At 45.4% G+C, this 22,819-nt stretch overlaps 1 protein-coding gene across 4 annotated transcripts in view; it reads right to left on the bottom strand.

Moving 5' to 3' along the window:
- The window catches only part of SMS (spermine synthase), a 59,135-nt gene that overhangs the window by 15,833 nt on the left and 20,483 nt on the right, over positions 1–22,819 (bottom strand). For all 4 annotated transcript variants that reach the window (XM_080653895.1, XM_080653892.1, XM_080653894.1 and 1 more), the window contains exons 2-7: positions 19,229–19,349; positions 14,892–14,982; positions 14,314–14,378; positions 9,671–9,846; positions 7,904–8,058; positions 7,377–7,466 (exon numbers count right to left, since the gene is read on the bottom strand). In XM_080653895.1, coding sequence (XP_080510021.1) covers positions 7,377–7,466; positions 7,904–8,058; positions 9,671–9,846; positions 14,314–14,378; positions 14,892–14,982; positions 19,229–19,349 — 698 coding nt within the window. The remainder of the gene's footprint in view (positions 1–7,376; positions 7,467–7,903; positions 8,059–9,670; positions 9,847–14,313; positions 14,379–14,891; positions 14,983–19,228; positions 19,350–22,819) is intronic.

Raw genomic sequence — 22,819 nt, 5'->3', positions numbered from 1 at the left:
TAAAGGGATTAAGTCCCTGTCCTGTTTGGTAGCAGTATTGTTTTCAGTCTGCCTTTTGGCTTTGTTTATGGTATTATGTTGTCATTACAATTTCTGAGGTTCTTCTCCTTTTTAAAAATGTTTCTTTCCCAACTCCTAAACTTGCCTATATGTATTAGTTTTGTTTTTGTTTTTTAATATATTTTTATTGCTTTCAGAGAGGAGAAAGGGAGAAGGAGAGAGAGAAACATCAATGATGAGAATTATTGATCGGCTGCCTCCTGCACGCCCCCTACTGGGGAACGAGCCCGCAACCCGGGCACGTGCCCTTGACTGGAATCAAACCAGGGACCCTTCAGTCCGCAGGCCGACTCTACCCACTGAGCCAAACCAACTAGGGCTATGTATTAGTTTTTATATAGAGCTTAAATCATCTGAAATTGATTTTTCTATGGTTTCTAAGGTTAATTAGCTTTGTTCTCATGCATAGATACAGTCCATGATGCCAGCATCACTTATTAAATCAACTCAATCTCCTTTACCCAAGCAAAATGATTAGTAGAATGAAGGAACGGAGTGAAGAAATACAATGGGGTCACTATGGTCAAGCTGCTAAATTATAGAAATAAAATAAGCTGAGGCACAAATGATTGTATTCTTGCCTTAACTATCCTGGGGACTAAAACTTCTGAACTTTCCAGTCCTGCGTCAGTGCCTGCATACACATCTGCTGGTTGTGCTTCAATACCTGCACACACATCAAACCCTCAGATGACCATATGAATGACCTCAAGAAGAAATTGGTCCATTGTCCAGATCACGGGACATGTGAAGCTTACCATCCTGGCCCGATTCATGGGATAAGAATGCGGGATTGACTCTCGTTAAGAATGTACTTTTTACTATAAAAACTCAGCTTTGCCCTAACTGGTTTGGCTCAGTGGATTGAGCGTCAGCCTGCAGACTGAAAGGTCCCAGGTTCGATTCTGGTCAAGGGCATGTACCTTGGTTGCAGGCACATCCCCAGTGGGATGTGTGCAGGAGGCAGCTGATCAATGTTTCTGACTCTCTATCCCTCTCCCTTCCTCTCTGTAAAAAATCAATAAAATATATTTTTTTAAAAAATTTCATTACCCTTTGTGACAGCATGGACAGACCTGGAGAGCATTATGCTAAGTGAAATGAGCCAGTCAGAGAAAGACAGGTATTATATGATTTCACTCATATGTAGAATTTAATTAATAAACTGAACTACCAAGCAAAATAGAGACATACTCATAGATAGAGAGCAGGCAGACAGCTCAGGTGGGGGAAGAGGGGATGGAGGGGGTTAAAGTGGTTGAGCAAAAAATAATAAAAGAGAGAAACCAAGATGGCGGCATAGGTAAGCACATAAACTGCTGCCTCGCACAACAATTTCAAAACTACAACTAAAAGACAGAACGGACACCATCCAAAACCACAGGAAAGCTGGCTGAGTGAAAATTCTACAACTAGAAGGAAAGAGAAAAGCTCACAGAGAATTGGAGGTACGGCAAAGGGGCTTTGTGCACGCAGAGAGGAAGGGTGGCTGAGAGCCTGGCTGACTTTCTCTGGCGGAAGGGGGAAGGAAGCCCCTGACTGCACTGAACCCCAGTTCCGGGCAAAACCCCGTGGATCCAGGCTCATACAGGGGGTGTCTGGACTGTCAGGTAGAGAGAAAAGCACCCGGAGACTCGGAGACCCAGGGGAGACCCAGGGGAGCCCCGGCAGGCAGGAGTCTGGAGGCGCGCGTGCCAGTGTGCACAAAGACTGCGGAGGTTGCCACAGGCTTTCCCTAGCAGAAGGGAGTCAGAAGCACCTGACTGCACTGAACCCCAGTACTGACTGCACTGAACCCCAGTTCCAGGCGAGCCACTGGGGACCCACGCTCTTACTGGGGGGAGTCTGGACTCTCGGGCGGAGACTCGGGAGCCGGGGAAGGCAGAGGTCTGAAGGCGCGCACGTGCCAGTGCACACAAAGGCTGCGGAGGTTGCCACAGGCTTTCCCTAGTGGAAGGGAGTCAGAAGCTCCTGACTGCACTGAGCCCCAGTTCTGACTGCACTGAACCCCAGTTCCGGGCGAGCCCCTGGGGACCCACGCTCTTGTGGGGGGGGGGGAATCTGGACTCTCGGGCGGAGACTCGGGAGCCGGGGAAGTCAGAGGTCTTGCCCGCGCGCGCAAGGGCAAGGCTGACGGGAAGCCAAGACTGTCTGCTCCGCCCTGAGACTCCACCCCATCCAAACTGAGCACAGAGGCTATTGCAATTTGGCAAGTCTAATCCTATAAGGCTGTCTCCAACACCGAACTTCTCCCAGCATAGACACAGCTGATCCTTACAGCCAACTGGCCTGGAAGTCAATTCCTCCCAGTGATACCAACAACAATCAAGACTTAACTACAACAAGGCTGTACACACAGTCCACAAAGGGGTGCACCAAGAGTGTCCACCTCAGGTTAACTGGGAAGGCCGACCCACTGGGCCATATAGGAAACCTAGCACACAAATCTACCCTACCAACTCAGGGAAGCAGTGAAAATGTGGCGTCAAAGAAACATCACAAACGAAAGAAATGGAGGAAAACAAATGACTGGATATAGAATTCAAAACCACGGTTATAAGGCTTTTCAAGAATATCCTAGAAAAGGCCAATAAATATAATGAGACCCTTGAAGATATGAAAAAGGACCAACTAGAAATTAAACATACACTGACTGAAATAAAAAATATTATACAGAGACCCACAAACAGACTAGAGGAACACAAGAATCAAGTCAAAGAATTGAAATACAAAGAAGCAAAAAACACTCAACTAAAAAGCAAAAAGAAAAAAAAATCCAAAAAGTTGAAGATAGTGTAAGAAGACTCTGGGACAATTTCAAGCGTACCAACATCAGAATTATGGGGGTGCCAGAAGAAGAGAGAGAGCAAGATACTGAAAACCTATTGGAAGAAATAATGACCGAAAACTTCCCCCACCTGGTGAAAGAAATAGACTTACAAGTCCAGGAAGCGCACAGAACCCCAAACAAAAGGAATCCAAAGAGGACCACACCAAGACACATCATTAAAATGCCAAGAGCAAAAGACAAAGAGAGAATATTAAAAGCAGCAAGAGAAAAACAGTTAATTACCTAAAAGGGAGCACCCATACGATTGTCAGCTGATTTCTCAACAGAAACTATGCAGGCCAGATGGGAGTGGCAAGAAATTTTCAATGTGATGAATAGCAAGAACCTACAACCAAGATTACTCTACCCAGCAAAGCTATCATTCAGAATTGAAGGGCAGATAAAGAGCTTCACAGATAAGAAAAAGCTGAAGGAGTTCATCACCACCAAAACAGTATCATATGAAATGCTGAAAGGTATTCTTAAAGAAGAGGAAGAAGAAAAAAGTAAAGATAAAAATTATGAACAACAAATACATATCAACAAGTGAACCTAAAAATCAAGTGAATTAAAAACCTGAGGAACAGAATAATCTGGTGAATATAATAGAATCAGGGACATAGAAAGGGAGTGGACTGATAATTCTCAGGGAGAAAGGGGTATGGGGGGGGTTCAGGAAGAGACTGGACAAAAATCATACACCTATGGATGAGGACAGTGGGGGAGAGGTAAGGGCAGAAGGTGGGGTGGGAACTGGGTGGAGGGGAGCTATGGGGGGAAAAAGGAGAAACAATTGTAATAATCTGAATAAAGATTTATTTAAAAAATAATAATAATAAAAGAGAGAGGCCCTGGTTGGTGTTGCTAAGTGGTTAGAGCGCCAGCATGTGCATGGAAGGGTTTGATTCTGGGTCAAGGGCACATACCTGGGTTGTCAGTTCAATCCCTGCCCCGATCAGGGTGAGTGCGGGAGGCAACCAATCAATGTGTCTCTCTCACATCACATAGATGTTTCCCTCTGCCTCTCTTTCTCTCCCTCCCTCCCACTCACTCTCTAAAAAAAATGGAAAAAATATCCTTGTGTGAAGATTAACACACAAAAAAAGAGAGAGAGAACTCTCATGGATATGGACAACAGTGTGGTGATTATGGGGGTGGGGATGGGGGTGGAGGTGGAGGTGGAAGAGGGCATAGAGGGGATAAATGGTGATGGAAAAAAAGAATAGAAAATTTAAAAATATTTTATAAATACTTCTAAGCCACCTGGATGTCATAATACAAATATCTTGATCTTTGAAAAAAAGAATGACTATATATTCTCAAATGCTTTATCATCTATTAATGTCAATTATTTTCTCCTTTAAATTATTCATATAATAAATTATGTTGTCTTAAGAGTTTTACATTTATGAACTAAACTTTCTTGCACATAATATGTATCATTCTTTAAGTAAAGTGTCAGATTTAATTTACTACTATCTTACTTAGAAATCTTGCACATACAAAAATCGGCTTTTAGTATTCTTTTTTACTATTTTAATGATTTCAGTAGAGTGCTTTGGAACACTTACTATTTTCTAAAAAAGGTTAACAGTTGCAAAGTCCTGGTGGTTTGTTAATGGTGGTAGAATTTTAATGCCTAAGGGGCTTGTCTGCCACTGCCAGGGAGACCAACAACCTCCACCCCTTTAGAGCTGGGAAAACTGTGGGCCTCAGAAGAATTTTACAGGCTCCCCCTGCTGGTTGTTCTGTTCTAGAAAGAAGGCAGGAGGAAAAGGATGTGTTCAGGCAAACAACTTACTCAAGAGCCCAGCCATTTCAAATAAAATACTACTTTTCCCTTCTCTAAAATGTCCAACTGTCTGTTTCACCTTCTGCCTTCAGTGCTCTGCCCTCAGATGGACTTTCAATTGGAAAGGTTTATTTCCCAGGCCATTAGTAAATCTTCCCACTTATATATGCCCTTCTATATACACTGAGTGGCCAGATTATTATGATTTCTGAATGCATAATAACCTGGCCACTCAGTGTGTGTATACATATATATATTAGAGGCCTGGTGCATGAATTTGTGCATGGGTGGGGTCCGACCAGCCTGGCCAGGGGGAGGGGACATGGGCGGTTGGCCGGCCTGCCTGCTGGTCGAACTCCTGGTCGAGGGGACAATTTGCATATTAGCCTTTTATTATATAGGAGGATACACACTGAGTGGCCGGATTATTATGCGTTCAGAGATCAAAATAATCTGGCCACTCAGTGTATATAAAAGCCTAAGCGACCATTACTACCAAGCAACCAGAATGACTGGTTGACCAGTCGCTATGATGTGCACGGACCACCAGGGGGCAGATGCTCAATGCAGGAGCTGCTCCCTGGTGGTCAGTGCACTCCCACAGACAACCTCCCACGACCCCTCCCCCTGGCCGGCTGGCACCCCCCATAGGCCTCAATCACTGGCCAGGCCAAGGGACCCCACCCATGCACAAATTGGTGCACTGGGCCTCTAGTTAATTATAACAGTGCACAACTCCACATGTACAACTCCACAGAACTGCAGGTTTGGGTTCGGGTTCTGTTTATGTATTTTCCTTAATCCATATAAGGAAGCCATATAAGGAACTAGGAATCTGAATCACTCCTCTAAAATTACCCTATAACCTTGAATAAATGTCCTTCAAACTCTAAGTTTAATCTTCTTCATCCATAAAACAGAAATAATATCCACTTGGTACACGTGTGAGCATGCAATGTTAAAACATCCCAGCCAGACAGAGGGCCTGGCTAACAATGTAAACATTATTTGTTAAGAATGGTAACTTTTAGCTCATTGTGAAAAAAACCTGTCATGCTCTGAAGAACCTAATCCTCCACCCCCTTTTAAACTTTCACATAGTATAAGTGAAATGTATATCTTTTCCTCTTGCCCACAAAACAGTCATTTTAATGTGGAAATAATTCCTCTCAGCTTAAAAACTTAACATGCCTGTACCGTGAAATCAAAGTTGGATACACACACTTTAGGGACAATGGGATGGGATAATTTACATATCAACAAACTGAAGCTCACATCTAAAATGTCTATACATTTGGAGATATACAAGATTTTTGTTCAAATAAAATAAGTATTTGCTTGATTATCTTGTTCGAAAAAGTACTGCAGGTATGAACATCAAACATGCATCCTAAAATATAATAGAAAATGTATCCTACAAACTATAATGATTGGTGACTTTGAAAGTACAGTAGAATTTAGGACAGGAACCACAGAGAGATTATCCAGGGTAGAGAGACAAAAGGTGGTGGCTGTCAGGTCATAAAATGGTACATGACATCTTTTATATAAGAATGAATGAACCCAAGCAGGTTTGGCTCAGTGGATAGAGTGTTGGCCTGAGGACCAAAGGGTCCTGGGTTCAATTCCAGTCAAGGGCACATAACTTGGTTGCAGGCTCCTCCCCAGCCTGGGCCTGGTTGGGGCTTGTGCAGAAGGCAGCCAATCAATGTGCTTCTCTCACATCGATATTTCTGTCTTTTCCCTCTCTTTCCCACTCTCTCTAAAAATCAATGGAAAAATGTCAAGTGAGGATTAAAAAAAATGAATGGTATTAAATTCAGAAATTATAGAGTTCTTTCTTATTATAAGTACACTTCTGCCTTAAATATAAATCTATATATAACTCACAGAGAATGAAGGGGAGCAGAACATGCCACCTCAAAATACGCTACACTGGCATACTGACTAGAGAGGCTTTCTTTGAACTCCCCTTATCTACCTAAAGACAGATCCTCCAAAAGAAACTCAACTGTCATCCATTCCCCTCCCCGGAGGATTCAACCAGGAACATTACCTCTTATCACAGGAGAGAAGATTGACACTATGTGGACTCAGATAAACTTTGTCACAAACTACCTTGACTTCTATCTATTCTTCTAAGGGCCCATCCATATTTCCAAAAAGTCATTTATTCTCCCTTAAAACACCTACATCCCCTTTCCCTATTTAAGACCAGAGGCCCAGTGCATGAAATTCGTGCACAGGTAGGGTCCCTAGCATCTGCCGGCTGGGGCCTTCCTTCATTCCACGCTGCCTCCTGGTGGTTAGCGCACGTTATAGCGAGCAAACGAACTCCCGGTTGGTCAAACTCTAGAGTGGACACTTTGCATATTAGGCTTTTATATATATAGAAGATGATATTTAAGCCTAAATTCTAAAGCTACCTCTGTGTTACTCACTTTTCTCTTGGGATCTTCCATATATACATGAGGTATACATGCCCATAAATGTCTGTTTTTCTCTTGTTAATCTGTCTGTGATTACAGGAGTCTCAACCAAGAACTAGAAGGGTAGACAGAAAATTCTCCTCCCATACAAGATGGTCTATTTATCTTCTTAGCCAGTTACAACTAACGTTGTTTTAGGAAGGCACAATTCAGATTAATTATATTATCAGTTCACTGAAAAACTTTATCTGGAAAACACAAGTACCTGATAGCAGTCTCCTTTAAGATTGTCTAAGACATCACCACATGTTTTTCGCATGTATTTCTTACATCCATCAATCACCATTTGGTCAATGTTCGGAACAGGTTAAGGAGAAATTTAGCCAGAATTTAAACATACCAAAGAATTCTGAAATAGTAATACTTTTTTAAAAAGGTTAAAACAAACAGAAGTTTTATAACATTCATTTAGGTATCACAAGTTAAAAAAGATGAGTAAGACAATGATTATATTTTTGCACCCAGGACACTCAAAAAGAAATGAATTTTTTTCTTCTCATAAAGAAGCTATTTTGGCAGCTGCTGAGTAGACATGGTACCACAGTTGCTTGCTCTTTCATTTGCAACTAGATTATCTCTGCTTCTTTGTTGCTGGCCACATAAATTGAAATGTTTGTTCAAGGTACTCTTTATCACACATTTCCCTCATAACATTAACTGGAGTCACAAGACAAAAAGGGAGGTAGAAAACAAAAGCAGCCCATTGAACCTGACTCCATATAAAAAGGATATCTCTACCATAGTGACCATCTTTGGTTTCAGTTTGACTATTTCACATAAAATGCCCCCATCTCCACCTCCCAGAATCAGCACGTCTTTGCCAGTGTAATCTTCTTTGCCACTGCCCATGATGGCCCGGGTATATGCCAAATCACTCTCCGCCAGATCTAGGAAGGAAACAGACTCAAATTGGTGACTCTACCCAAACCCACACCTCTGGGAAGGGCTGGATTCTAGCCCAAGATGTTTCACTTTCCATTTTAAACACATTCGACAATGCACAAAGGTAGTTTTTTGGATTATGGAGTTTTTATCAATCCCAAGACAACAGATTACACACATAGATAACATACATGTCTGCATTAGTCATTCGGAAGAAAACTTAGTCTTAAGGATGTACTGATGTGAATTACTAAAAGCAATTATGGCTTTCCAGATGAAATAACACAACATCTGAGAGTTGCTTCAAAATATGAGAAAGCCCTAACCGGTTTATCTCAGTGGATAGAGCGTCGGCCTGCGGACTGAAAGGTCCCAGGTTCGATTCCGGTCAAGGGCATGTACCTTGGTTGCAGGCACATCCCCAGTGGGGGGTGTGCAGGAGGCAGCTGATCGATGTTTCTCTCTCATCGATGTTTCTCTCTCATCGATGTTTCTAACTCTCTATCCCTCTCCATAAAAAAAATCAATAAAATATATTTATAAAAATATGAGAAAGAGCCCAGCCAGGATAACTCAGTGATTGAGCACTGACCTATGAACCAGGAGGTCATAGTTCGATTCCCAGTCAGGGCACATGCCCAGGTTGCAGGCTAGATCCCCAGTGTGGGGCATGCAGGAGGCAGCTGATCAGTGATTCTTTCTTATCATCAATGTTTCTCCCTTCCTCTCTGAAATCAATTTGAAAAAATGAGAAAGAAAGTGGACTGGCGTTTAGGGGAAACAAGACTGGCCAGGAGTCAATAACCGTTGACACTCAGTGGTGAGTATATTATGTGGGTTCGTCATACTATTTTGTCTACTTAGATGTGAGGTTTTCCATAACAAAAATATTTTTGTAGCCGAAACTGGTTTGGCTCAGTGGATAGAGCATCGGCCTGTGGACTGAAGGGTCCCGGGTTCGATTCCGGTCAAGGGCATGTACCTTGATTGTGGGCACATCCCCAGTGGGGAGTGTGCAGGAGGCAGCTGATCGATGTTTCTCTCTCATTGATGTTTCTAGCTCTCTATCCCTCTCCCTTCCTCTCTGTAAAATATCAATAAAAAATATAAAAAAAAATTTGTAAATAAGCAATTATATACTTTTTGAAATACAATCCAAATACTCATTATTAAGAAATTAAGAAAAAGGAATGTCAGGACAAAGTTTTCCTGGTTCTGCTGTAAAACATGAAGGCCCAGATAATCCACAAGTTAATACAACAGAAATGTTCAAAAACACCAGTGCCAAGGACAAGCTTGGGCAAATCCACAAAAGTGATATTTGTCAGGAAAACAACATAATCCAACAGTCACTTTAAAGAAATTTTTTTAAATATATTTTTATTGGTTTCAGAGAGGAAGGGAAAGAGAGATAGAAACATCAATGATGAGAGAGGATCATTGATCCTTGCATGCCCCCTACTGGGGATCGAGCCCGCAACCCAGGCATGTGCCCCTGACCAGAATCGAGCCCGGGGCCTTTCAGTCTGCAGGCCGACGCTCTATCCACTGAGCCAAACCAGCTGGGGCCAACACAGTCACTTTGTTATATAATTGGGGTAGGGCTGGAATACTTACTAACATCCCCACTAAGGATGAGAATATTTCCAAACTGCTTCGAGTGCAGAATTTTAATGTTCTGATAAGGTGAGTCTTCATCATACACCACTTCATCTATGTCGTACTCAACCAGGCGGCCATCAGCAGTGGGCCAGTACCTGTCAATGGTCCCTCCTCGAACTATGGGTGGTAATCTGGAAAAAAAGGGAAACAGGAACGAGCCTTGTAAGAAAGCCGCTTACGGTGACACCGCCTGCCTTAAAATTGGACCTGGGAGCAAGAGTGTGCGGAAGCAAGCCACATGACCCCAGGCCGACTCCTGAATAGCACCCACAAATCTAATGCTTGGTCTTTTAGGTTTAACCAACATGGCCACCACCAAATCTCCACAACTGCTGCACATAGTACTATATTCTTTAAAATACCTTCCTGGCATGATTTAAATTTTCCTAATAACAAGTTGAAGGAGAAAATGGTCGCTGCAGACATCACACTTTACCCCTAATAAGTCAGCAGGGATCTCTTAAGACTGCCTACTTAACTACATGGCCATTATCACATTCCTGCCAAGCGCACATGGACGTAATACCACCATGTAGCTCAGAACCCACCCTCGAGTGTTTCCAACTGTACAAATAATGTCCTTTGTAGTTGTTCTGTTTTTGAACGAAGGATCACACACTGTATTTTGCTGGGTTTTTTTTTCCTTTTTTAGCCTCATTTAATCTAGACTAGGTCCCCTCCCCCCTTGCATGTTTCATGACATTGACATCTTGGAAAAGTCCAGACCAGGTACTCTGCAGAAAACCCCTCAGGTGGGTTTGCCTGATGCTCTTCATTAGAGTCAGGTTGTCATATATCCTAGAGGCATCACATTAGGGACAGGAGATGTGTGCTTGTCCTTTTATTGCTAAGTGTGACCAAGCAGTTGAAGTAGATGGCACCAGATCTGTCCATGTGCAAAGGTACCTTTCTTTCCCTTTAAAATCACTAAGCAAGCTGGGGGGTGATCCTCCAAAACTGGGTAAGGTCCTGATCTCCCAAGAAGCCTTCACTGGTGGCTTTGGCATCTACACGGTTCTTGCCTGAACCTATTATTACTAGAGTGGCTGCAAACGGGATGATTTTCCGGTTCCATTATTGCAGAAGTATTCAGTACTTCAGATAGGGTGAATGTACTAGAAACTACCAGCAGAGGACACTAAGTGACAGGGAAACACAGACTTGGAAAAGGGGCTTGACACACTAGATTTCTGTATTGCTTTTGTGATCCACGTGTTCTCAGACAGTGGTGTTTGATAGCAAGACAGCTGCGGACACCTCAAACGCCAGGAGATGCGGCCCCTGATTCGCTCTGCTGAGCTTTTTTCCCCTCCCTGCTCACATGCTTCCCAGAGTCCAGTCTGGACCTGTTGTAAGTTAATGAGGCTTCCCGTGGGGAAACAGTACTAGCGTCTGGAAAGAACACTTGAGATTTACAAAACCAAGTTCCCATAAACTCTCATTTAACTAACAGCTCCTGATTTACCACTTCATCTTTCAGATAAACAAAGTCAGCTGTTGGAATGTTAGGCAGACCAGACATTTTTCTTGTAAAATGTGCAGCCCCAATCAGGACACCTTCCCCCATCCCACGAGCAGGCAAATAGGACTTGGGGGAGGCCTCTCCCACCCCTGGCTGAAGGTGGGGAGTAGCCCCAGCTTTCGGGGGCAGAAACCTACCAAACCTACCTCCTGGTTGCCAGCCAGCCAGCCAGCTATAGGCTTTCACTGAACTATGCGCAAACCCACTGAAAATAAACGATGCCCAATCTCAGTTATGTCAAAGTACCTTGGCTAAGGTTGAGCTCTTCCCTTAATTGCAACATAGTGGTTTGTAAAGACTGGCAAAGAAACAAGGATCTGCAGCAGGATGGGGAAGGCATTACGACGATGAAGTCCTCATCCTACCAGGACGTGCATTTTTCTCCCTGTGATGGGCTACAAGGGATACTCTGGAAGCCTACAAAACTCTTGTTCCAGCCATCACTGCTGAAAATCAAAATTGGATGGTAGAAAAGTCAGGCAGACCCTGGCCAGGGTGGCTCTGAGCATCATCCAGGGCACCAAAAGGTCACTGGTTTGGTACCTGGTCAGGGCACATGCCCAGGTTGTGGGTTCAATCCCCGTCAGGATGTGTGTCGGAGGAAACTAATTGATATTCATTCCCGCCCCCTCCCCTCTCCTCCCTTCCTCTCTTAAATCAATAAAAATATATTTTTTTAAAGAAAAGACAGTCAGGCAGAGTATGCCCTGGGCCTCAGATACAGTGTGTAAATTGTAAGAATTATTTGCAACAAAACTGATGTGAGCTTGTTTTCCTGTTCCTTTTCTCCTTTTCTTTTCAAAAGTAGAATACAAAAATACATTTTCTTAAAAAAAACAACCCATGGCTTCATAGATTAAAAATTACATTTAATTCATTGCCCGTAGGGGAGTAATCATTTCAGATGTTACTGACTTATCTGTTAACGATTGATTCTCTAACAATGTCATTCCCGGGAGAGAAAAGTGGCACCATCCTTGTCCTTTTGAAGTCAATAGCAAAGGGCCCACAACAAAGTATTTCCAACCACCTCTCACCTCCTCCACCCTGATTTTATGAAGAGACGTAAAAACAGTGACAAGCAAAAACAAGGTCCTCATTTCGAACTGAACATCTGAAGCCTAACTTCACTCCCCCTTTAGAAACTCCTAGACCCGAAAGACACAAACTAGCCAGACTTCTCATAAATGCTCAGGCCCATAAATGCCTTCCATCTGTTTCCTTCTTCCCAGAATGAACTCCGATAAAAATCAGACCAATAAAACTCAGAGGCATTTTGAAGTCGGCCAATCCATCATCTCCACGTTTAGACATTTTACAACACAGCGGGAACCCGTTCAATTCAAATGGGTATAGATAAGGAAAACGCTTAGAAATGGGAAAAGAGAACAAATCCAGAAAGGAGCATGGGTGTGGATGTGTTTTTTAAGGATGGGGAAGGGGCTGAGAACACATAAACTGAACGTGGCGTTCTGACAGAAATAAAAAAAAAGCGGGCAGATTCTGCACTGTGCCATGTTCCTGCTCTCTGCCCCACCAGAGACTAAAGCCTTTCTAGTTCTGGCACATGGCCCTGGAGCAGCCTTGGGCAAACGACGGCCCGCGGCTGGATCCAGCTGTTCTATCTGGTTCTCTTGCTCTCCCCTTTGCTCCTTTACTTTGAATTTATATTAGTTCACACAAACACTCCATCCATGCTTTTGTTCCGGCCCTCCGGTCCAGTTTAAGAACCCATTGTGGCCCTCGAGTCAAAAAGTTTGCCCACCCCTGCCCTGGAGCCTTCCTATGGGTTCATCACACTTAGCATGCTGAGCCACTAAGTACTTAGACATCCTAGCTCTTGCCAATAAGGATTCCCACTTCTGGCAAGGGCCATGAACTACAGAAATCTGTATTTCAGGTGCTTCCATTAGTGATGGCATGACCTTGGTAAAGTCCCTCTATGTCTCTGCATCTATGTGTTGGCCTTTATGAGCAAGGGACAAGCCTTCTAACTTTTGGGGGCCTGATAAGGAACCACCTAGGCAGGCAAGAGCAAACTCCTGAGAATGATGTGCTGTAAATCCATTAATTCCCAAGGACCTACCAGACGCTAAACCTTCTAATAAATGTTGACACTATAGCTTCTAGCAAAGCTCTTAACATCTGACACCACTGGCAAATACCTCTGCGCTGTCCAGCCTGGCAGTCATCAACTGACATGAGGGGAGTGAGACTGAAGACTGAACTGTTTCTTTCTTTTTTTAAAAATATTTTTATTGATTATAGATGGGAAGGGAGAGGGAGAGAGAGATAGAAACATCAATGATGAGACAGAACCATTGATCGGCTGCCTTTTGCACGCCCCCTACTGAGGATCTAGCCCGCAACCTAGGCATGCGCCCTTGACCAGAATCGAACCAGGGACCTTTCAGTCCGCAGGCCAGCGCTCTAACCACTGAGCAAAACCAGCCAGAGCATGAACTATTTCTTTTTATTACCTTAATTTTAAAGAGCCATATGTGGTATAGTGGCTACACTCCTGGACAGGGAAAGCTGAACTGTCTTCATTACCATTTGAAGAGAACCTACCTGGGGCTGCTCAAGGTGGGTGGCCTCTTGATCCTTAGTACCTTGCAAAGACTTCTCACTTGCAAATTTTCTATCACCCCACCCTGTCATAAATCTCTTAACTGCTTCATTCCACTCTGGAGCCCGGAATTTGGAACAGAGACAGGCGCCCTTTTCTCTTCACTGGACAAACAGGGGGAAGTTTCCTCGCTCCCCTTTGACTGAGGCGGCAGCCTCACCGGGTTCTCTGCTCTCCAAAGTTTCAAGCTTCTGGGACTCCCTCCACATCACCTTTGTGCCTTTGTCTCATTTTATCCAGCATGTTTCTCTCGCGGTCCGTGTATGTGTTCTCTCATGTCTTGCTTTGGTGTGAGGGGCCACTAGCTCAGTCTTAACATGTTGCCAGAAGCACAAGCTGACTTTGATCTGTGCCACAGCTTTAGCAGACACACTCAGGGACACCACCACCTCTCCGATTATTGTACCACTTAACCAAACACAAAAGGACATTCGGGAGTAGACTTACCGCTTCACCCGCCCAGTAGTGTCCTGACTCAATTCTTTCATTCTTTCTTCTACTTTGTTCAAAAGCTGCGATTAAAAGAAATCAAATCAATGGGCTTCTAGAATAGGTTGAATGGAACTGCGGCTAAATAACAGACCAGGAGCTTGAGGCTGTGTTGACAGAGCTGTGTGAACTGGGGGGTACCCAAATACACCTGGTCCGCCCCTCCCTACACAGCAGCCTCCACGGGTTCTGCATCCCGCACCAACCAGTCCCCGTGCTGCTGACCTAACCTCAGTCTAAGTTACCAAGAAAACAGTGGGGAAGGGGGAGGCTCAAGGGTAATGCAGATATAACATCTCGGCTAAAGCGGTGGACAGTAAAATCAGTCCTCAAGCTGTCAAGGGAAAAGTGGCAGCCAGGTTCCTACAAACAACTTGAGGATCAACTATTTCTCTTCTAAAAACACTCATTGTGGAGGGAGGAACGTCTCCTGTTCACTGGGAAGTCAGCAATTAAATGCAATCATTGTAACATTATTAAACGGAGCTGGCTTTGGGACCCTCCAATACTTGAGTAAACAACGGTGAAAAACCGACACTGTCAACTTCTTTGCCTTCTGCATCGCCGTCGTAACTCTGCAGGTCCAGCAACACCAATCCGTGTGGGTAAATTCTCAGATTGGCAAAGCTACGAAGGAAAGCATAATTTTAAGTTAAGGAATTGTATCAAAAGGGGAGAAAAGATGTCAACCAATTCAAAGGAAAGACCAATTCTCCTCCGCCTCCCCCCATAAATTACATACTTAACCCTGCTGCTTCCTTTTTAGAGCCACTTAGGGACAGGGTAGCCACCAATCATTCAGACAGGGGTCCTCAAACTTTTTATTTTTTTATTTTTATTTTTTTTAAATATATTTTATTGCTTTTTTACAGAGAGGAAGAGAGAGGGATAGAGAGTTAGAAACATCGATGAGAGAGAAACATCGATCAGCTGCCTCCTGCACACCTCCCACTGGGGATGTGCCCGCAACCAAGGTACATGCCCTTGACCGGAATCGAACCCGGGACCCTTCAGTCCGCAGGCCGACGCTCTACCCACTGAGCCAAACCGGTTTCGGCAAACTTTTTAAACAGGGGGCCAATTCACTGTCCCTCAGACCGTTGGAGGGCCGGACTATAGTTAAAAAAAAAACTATGAACAAATTCCTATGCGCACTGCGGGCTCGGGACGAGTCAGCTGCTAAGCAGGACAGGCAGCGGCACCCGGCGGGCCGGATAAATGTCCTCGGTGGGCCGCATGTGGCCCGCGGGCCGTAGTTTGAGGACCCCTGATTTAGAGTCACCAAACACTAAGTTTTTCAAAACAGGTTCTTGGGCCCAGAAAGTCATTCAGTAGCAAGTTCTGTGAATCTGATTTTTAAAAAGCTTTCCCAGCAAGTGATTCAGCCGGTCTAGTGACCATGGGGAGAGAGGGTGGGAGGGGCCAACTAGGTTCTCCCCATTAACCTGCAGAATTCAAACAGAGCCACATACACTGAGTGGCCAGATTATTATGATCTCTGAACACATAATAATCTGGCCACTCAGTGTATATCCTATATAATAAAAGGCTAGTATGCAAATTGTCCATCGACCAGGAGTTCGACCAGCAGGCAGGCTGGCCAACCGCCCATGTCCCCTCCCCCTGGCCAGGCTGGCCGGACCCCACCCATGCACGAATTCATGCACTGGGCCTCATACATACATATATACATACACACACACACACACACACACACACACACACACATATATACTGAGTGCGTTCAGAGATCATAATAATCTGGCCACTCAGTGTACATAACACATGGACACAGAACAGTGTGGTGATAGCCTGAGGGAAAGCGGGGAGAGGGGATGTGGGGCAGATGGGGAGGTAATGGGGACAGAAAGACTTTGCTTGGGGTGATGGGCCCACAATGCCTTGTGCAGATGATGTTTTGTTGTGTTGTACACTTGTAACCTGTATGGTTTTGCAAACTAATGTCACCCCAATAAATCCAATTAAAAAATAAAAATAAAAAGGAAAACCAGAGCCGGTTATTTCTGAAAGCAGGCAGGTGGTGATTAAATTCGCTAAGTTCAGGGTCAGCACACTCCCTGCAGCCTACAAACCAGATCCAGCACGCAGCAAGTTTTGTAAAGCCCGCAATCTAAACATGGTTTTGACGCCTTTAAAGAGCGCTTTTCTTTTAATAAAAGGAGAATATGCAACAGAGACTTTATGGGACTCCTTACAGAAAAAGCTTTCTGACCCCCAATTTAGTGGATGTGAGCAGCATTTCTGATGAAATAAAAATGTGAGAGTATCACATGCATTAAGAGTTAATTATTTGAGGAAGCATTTTTTCAATTATACTGTGTATTTGTACCGTATGTACGCAGATGTGTATGTGATGATGTGAAGTTATTTCCTACTATGAGTCATGGTTGAAGACATATTTGAAATATACTAAATTAGAAGATGAATTCTGTTCAGAGACTAGAGGCAGTGTGCTTGGATGTAAAAATAAATGCAACTAGTTAACTTTCACCTTCAGCCCTTAGAGGGCCTCAAAATCAAGTTCAGGCCCAGGACACCACACATTCATCTACATCTGAATGAGCTGATTACCCCCGCCCCCCAGCAGCAACAAAGGAATGGGGTCCTTTAACCACCTGGGTGGTTGTAGCAGAGTCCTCTGCCAGAGAACCAAGGGAACTCAGAGAACCCTGGAAGGTAGGGTGCCAAGCACCAACCGGGCGGGATTAAAAGCAGAAAGAAAAAGAAGTGACCAGTGGGAATATGGAGGACATGTAAAAAGGTGGCTGAGGACCAGGACCTTGGCATGGCCATGGGGCCATTAACCAGAAGCCAGGCCAGAAGCAGGGTGTGGAGCGGCAGTGCTTCCCTTGAGCAGGTGCCGGGATGGTGGTGGGGGGCGGGGAGTGAGGTTTTGGGACGGGTAGCATGGGTCAAGCACCACGGGGATGGGTCCCAGCTGCCCAAGTGAAAAAGGAAGACCAATGGAGAAAATGCGTTTTTAAACTAAGCATGCTCCTTTTAATTTCTTCTGCTTATAAAAGCAATTTCCAAACAGCTCCTGTCACTCAAAAACTCTCTTCCAGGAGGAACTGTAAGCCCTCTGGACAGCTGGAATTGGTGTCTGGGGGAGAAGCTTCAAGAACTGCAGTAGAGCCCTAACCGGTTTGGCTCAGTGGATAGAGCGTCAGCCTGCGGACTTAAGGGTCCCGGGTTCAATTCCGGTCAAGGGCATGTACCTTGGTTGCAGGCACATACCCGGTAGGGAGTGTGCGGGAGGCAGCTGATCGATGTTTCTCTCTCATTGATGTTTCTAGCTCTCTATCCCTCTCCCTTCCACTCTGTAAAATATCAATAAAATATATATTTTTTTAAAAGAATTGCAGTAGAGAGGGAGGTGGGGCTGGCCACAAAGGCGCCTGAGGAGATGGTCAGAGATGCAGGCTTCGCTGTGTAATTTGCTGTGCTCCCCAAAGGATGGACCGCAGCAAGGACAGTGAGAGATGGTGGCAGGGAGGGTAGAGAAGAGAGGCCAGGGTGGAGAGGGGCTGCATGTGAGAGCGTGTAGGAGCTGGAGGGTGCAGTGATAGCTCAGACCACTGCTTCCAGACTTGCTGGAAACTGGGCCAGACCATGGACAGGATGGCGAGCAGAAGGGGATTGATTTCGGATCACCCTTGAGGAAGAAATAACTTTAGATGCATTTGAGGTATCTGCTAAACACATATGTGGAGGTACGCTACATAGTTAGAAATACAAATCTGGGCTTGGGGAGAGAGGGGTGAGGACATCTTTGAGAAGCATCAGGAGAGGAATGCCAAGTACCGCCATAAGGGTGGACCAAGTACACATATAAAGAGAATAATGGAAGGGGAGGTGGCCTCAAAATAAGTTTCCCTCCTCTCACAGCATTGTTTTCGGGGCCTCTGTAAACCTAGTTGAGGGGGTATCTATTTTTTAAATATATTTTTATTGATTTCAGAAAGGAAGGGAGAGGGAGAGAGAGAAACATCAATGATGAAAGAATCACTGATTGGCTGCCTCCTACCGAGGATCGAGTCCACAACCTGAGCATGTGCCCCTAACCAGGAGTCGAGCCATGACCTCCTGGTTCAACCACTGAGCCATGCTGGCTGGGCAAGGGGGGTGTCTTTTAATAGAAAAACAAGGGAGAGAATGTGAGACATTAATGATGCCACGTGCAATTCTAGGACTCTGTATCCACTGGGGGAATGGAATGAAAGCCATCAAAAATACCCAGTAGGCCCTAACCGGTTTGGCTCAGTGGATAGAGTGTCTGCCTGCGGACTCAAGGGTCCCAGGTTCGATTCCGGTCAAGGGCATGTACCTTGGTTGCGGGCACATCCCCAGTAGGGGGTGTGCAGGAGGCAGCTGATCAATGTTTCTCTCTCATCATTGTTTCTAGCTCTCTATCCCTCTCCCTTCCTCTCTGTAAAAAAACAATAAAATATATTTAAAAAAAAATCTTTATTGTTGAAAGTATTACAAATGTCCCCCTTCTCCCCGCACTGATCCCTTCTAGCTGACCCCGCCCTCCTCCCAGGTCTTCAACACCCTATTGTCTGTGTCCATGGGCTATGCACATATGCATACAAGTTCTTTGGCTGATCACTTCCCACCTACCCACCTTCCCACCCTCCCTCCCCTCTGGGCATGGGATTTTGTGGAAGTGCTCCCAGGCGATGCTGCTGTGCCTTAAGGCCAAGAAGCACTGAATTCTAGCCTCCTCCTAAAAATTGTCAACAAAGGGAAAATAAAACCCCCGGACACCACCACCCTCTACTGCCCTTTGAACCCCTCCCCCATTCCTGAAGTGCTCAGATGTAAAGAAGAGCACTCCGGTCCATCTCACCTGCCGTTTTTGTTAATGTAGGTCGCTAAGTAGCCATGGTCCTGCCAGGTGTGCACCGACTCGGTCATCCCCTGCTCCTGGAAAATGGACTGGAGGCCTTTTAGGATGGTCTCGCTGTCGGCTAGAGGAGGGAAAAGGCAAGGTGGTCAGATGAATCACATTCAGAAGAAAAGCCAGTAGAAACACAGTTTGACGACTGAACTTTATGAGAAAAGCTGAACAACGAGTAGCCGGAGTCCCATTTGTCATGAGCTATAAAGACTCTCGAGCCCTGGCCTGTTTGGCTCAGTGGATAGAACGTCAGCTTGTGGACTGAAGGGTCCCGAGTTCGAATCCGGTCAGGGGCACATGTCCAGGTTGTGGGCTCGATCCCCAGTAGGGGGCGTGCAGGAGGCAGCCGATTGATTATTCTCTCATCACTGATGTCTCTCTCTCTCTCCTTCTTCCTTCCTCTCTGAAATCAATAAAAATATTTTTTAAAAAAAACAAGATTCTCGACCCTGCAAGGAGAGGATACAGATTACCAGGTAACACAAAAGAACACTGTTAATTTAAAGATCCAGAGATGAAATCACCTTGGATTATCCATATCCAGGTGGGTCCTAAATGCAATGTGTCCTTATAAGAGACAGAAGAGGAGAAGACACAGGGAGAAAGCGCAGGTGATGTGAAGGCAGAGGTAGAGATCTGAGTGATACAATCACAGACCAAGGACACCTGGAGCCACCAGCGGCTGGATGAGCAACCAGGACCCTCCCCCAGAGCCTTCAGAGGGAGCGTGGCCCTGCCTATACTTTGTTTTCCAACTTCCAGTCTCCAAGACCTGGGAGGCTGGAATAAGTTTCTGTTTTAAACCACCCATGTTTGCCCTAGCTGGTTTGGCTCAGTGGATAGAGCGTCGGCCTGCGGACTGAAGGGTCCCAGGTTCGATTCCGGTCAAGGGCATGTACCTTGGTTGCAGGCACATCCCCAGTAGGGGGTGTGCAGGAGGCAGCTGATTGATGTTTCTCTCTCATCGATGTTTCTAACTCACTATCCCTCTCCCTACCTCTCTGTTAAAAATCAATAAAATATATTAAAAAATAAAATAAAAATAAACCACCCATGTTTAACGCTTGATTACAGCAGCCCGTAGCAGACTAATAGACCCACCCAAATTCCTATTTTCAGCTTCACTTACACAGGATCAAATGGAATAGAAAAAATGGTAGTGAATGGGTGAATTTGTAATCCTCTGAATCCCCAAACACAGAGCAATGAGGGTACCACAACCCCAAACTCAAGGACACCATTTAGAACCAAGCTAGATGAAAGGGCGTACCTGCAAACCCCAAAATAGGAGTAGGTGGAGGCAAGCGGGACAGAGCCCAGAGATCTGTGTGGTACCAGCAGTTGTAGAGAGGAAGAAGTTGAGAAAGCAAAGGGACTTCAAACTGCCCCCCCACATTAAAACACCAACAGTGGCCGCCCTAACCGGTTTGGCTCAGTGGATAGAGCGTCGGCCTGCGGACTGAAGGGTCCCAGGTTCAATTCCAGTCAAGGGCATGTACCTTGGTTGTGGGCATATCCCCAGTGGGGGGTGTGCAGGAGGCAGCTGATCGATGTTTCTCTCTTATCGATGTTTCTAAGTCTCTATCCCTCTCCCTTCCTCTCTGTAAAAAAAATCAATAAAATATATTTAGAAAAATAAATAAATAAATAAAACACCAACAGTGGTTGACCCACAAGGAAGGGGGCCCTCCTCCCTTTGAGAAGGCAGCACCCAGCAGGCCAAAGGAGGGAGAGCAGGGGACCTGGGCAGGGCCGGAGAATGTCAGGGTGACCCTCTGGACAACCCACGTGAACTGAGGCCACTTCCAGGAAAAAGCCCCACTTTCGGGAGAGATTTCTGGAGCAGAATCCATACCACACCCCCATGGGAACACAGGCATCGACCAACATGAGCAGTGACCTTGTGTCTCACTCAAGTTTCACTCATTCCCAGGAAAACCGTGCCTATGGGAAACTCGTTTGGCAGAAAATGATCTAGCTGGCTTCTCCATTCTGATACTGGGTTCAGGAAATTAAAAGGGAAGGTCGCGCCCTAGCCGGTTTGGCTCAGTGGCTAGAGCGTCGGCCTGGGGACTGAGGTGTAACGGGTTCGATTCCGGTCAAGGGCATGTACCTTGGTTGCGGGCACATCCCCAGTGGGGGGTGTGCAGGAGGCAGCTGATCGATGTCTCTCTCTCACCGATGTTTCTAGCTCTCTATCCCTCTCCCTTCCTCTCTGTGAAAAATCAATAAAATATATTTAAAAAAAAAAAAAAAAAAGGAAGGTCGGAAGGATATCCTCAGAACTGAATTCTCCCCCACCTACAAAAATTCCGATTTCAAACTTGACGAAAAGAACTGACCTCGTTCAGTTTGTGTTTGTCAGGGAAGCCTGGTGAGGTCAGGCCACCGTGGATGTGACTGAAGGGCAGAGTGGTAAAGACAAGTGTGCCCAGCATGCCCAAGTCCACATACGCCCGAGTCCACATACCCCAGCGGTACTTAACCCTGAAGAGGAGGAAAGCCGCTTTGAAGTTATTCAATCCTCCTTGGCTAGAAGAGATGTTTTCCGTTTTGAAAATGTATCAAACAAGTCATCACTCCTGGTCAATGGCCTGAAGGCTGGCTTCTGTTGGCACATTACAAAACAGAACACAAATCCCTAGGCTGGTGAAGAGGACAATGCAGGCAGGGCCACCCTGTGTGTCACTGGCCACATTGGACAGTGAATGAGGACCCCGGCCCAGAGGCTGAGCTGGGGGTTGTCTCTGTGTGACACACGCACAGCCTTTGACTGCTGGCCGAGTCCAGCATGGAGACCAGCAGCCCCTTTTCGAACTGGCACTGTTAGCAAAGGCACTGCTTGGGCTAATGGAGGCCCTCCCGCCAGGTTTCAAACGGAAGAAAAACACAATACAAGCGAAATCCAATTTGATACGTTACTTATTTCTATACTTTGGGTTTACCGGTCCCGTCCCAGTTCAGCAGAAGGAGGCCAGGTCTGAATGTTTATTTCTGGCTGTCACCACCGCCTGGTCCACATGGGCACAGAGTGTGCCAGTCCTGCTACTGACACGAAGACCAGGCCGTTTTGCCCACTGTCCGCTTCACCTCATATTCACCTTATTCCTGACCCGGGGACTCTCCCGTTACCCACCCTGCTCCCAGCCCATGGCTAAGACTCCAGAAAGGGGAATCAGAGCTGAAACAGCTGTCCAGCATCTCTTTTCCAGAATCATGGTTTTCAGGAGAAAACCAAAGACATGAGCTCCACTTTTCAGAGTTTCTAGAACATTCTAGACCAACATCTAGACCAGTGGTTTGCATTCCTAGCTACACATTAAAATCACAGGAGGAGTCCCAGCCGGTTTGGCTCAGTGGATAGAGCGTTGGCCTGCGGACTGAAAGGTCCGAGGTTCAATTCCGATCAAGGGCACATGCCCGGGTTGCAGGCTCGATCCCCAGTGGGGGGCATGCAGGAGGCAGCCGATCAATGATTCTCTCTCATCATTGATGTTTCTATCTCTCCCTCTCCCTTCCTCTCTGAAATCAATAAAAATA

The sequence above is a fragment of the Plecotus auritus genome (assembly GCF_963455305.1).
Source record: "Plecotus auritus genome assembly, chromosome: X".
In the NCBI taxonomy this organism is placed as follows: Eukaryota; Metazoa; Chordata; class Mammalia; order Chiroptera; family Vespertilionidae; genus Plecotus; species Plecotus auritus.
This window is presented reverse-complemented; position numbering and strand designations above follow the sequence as displayed.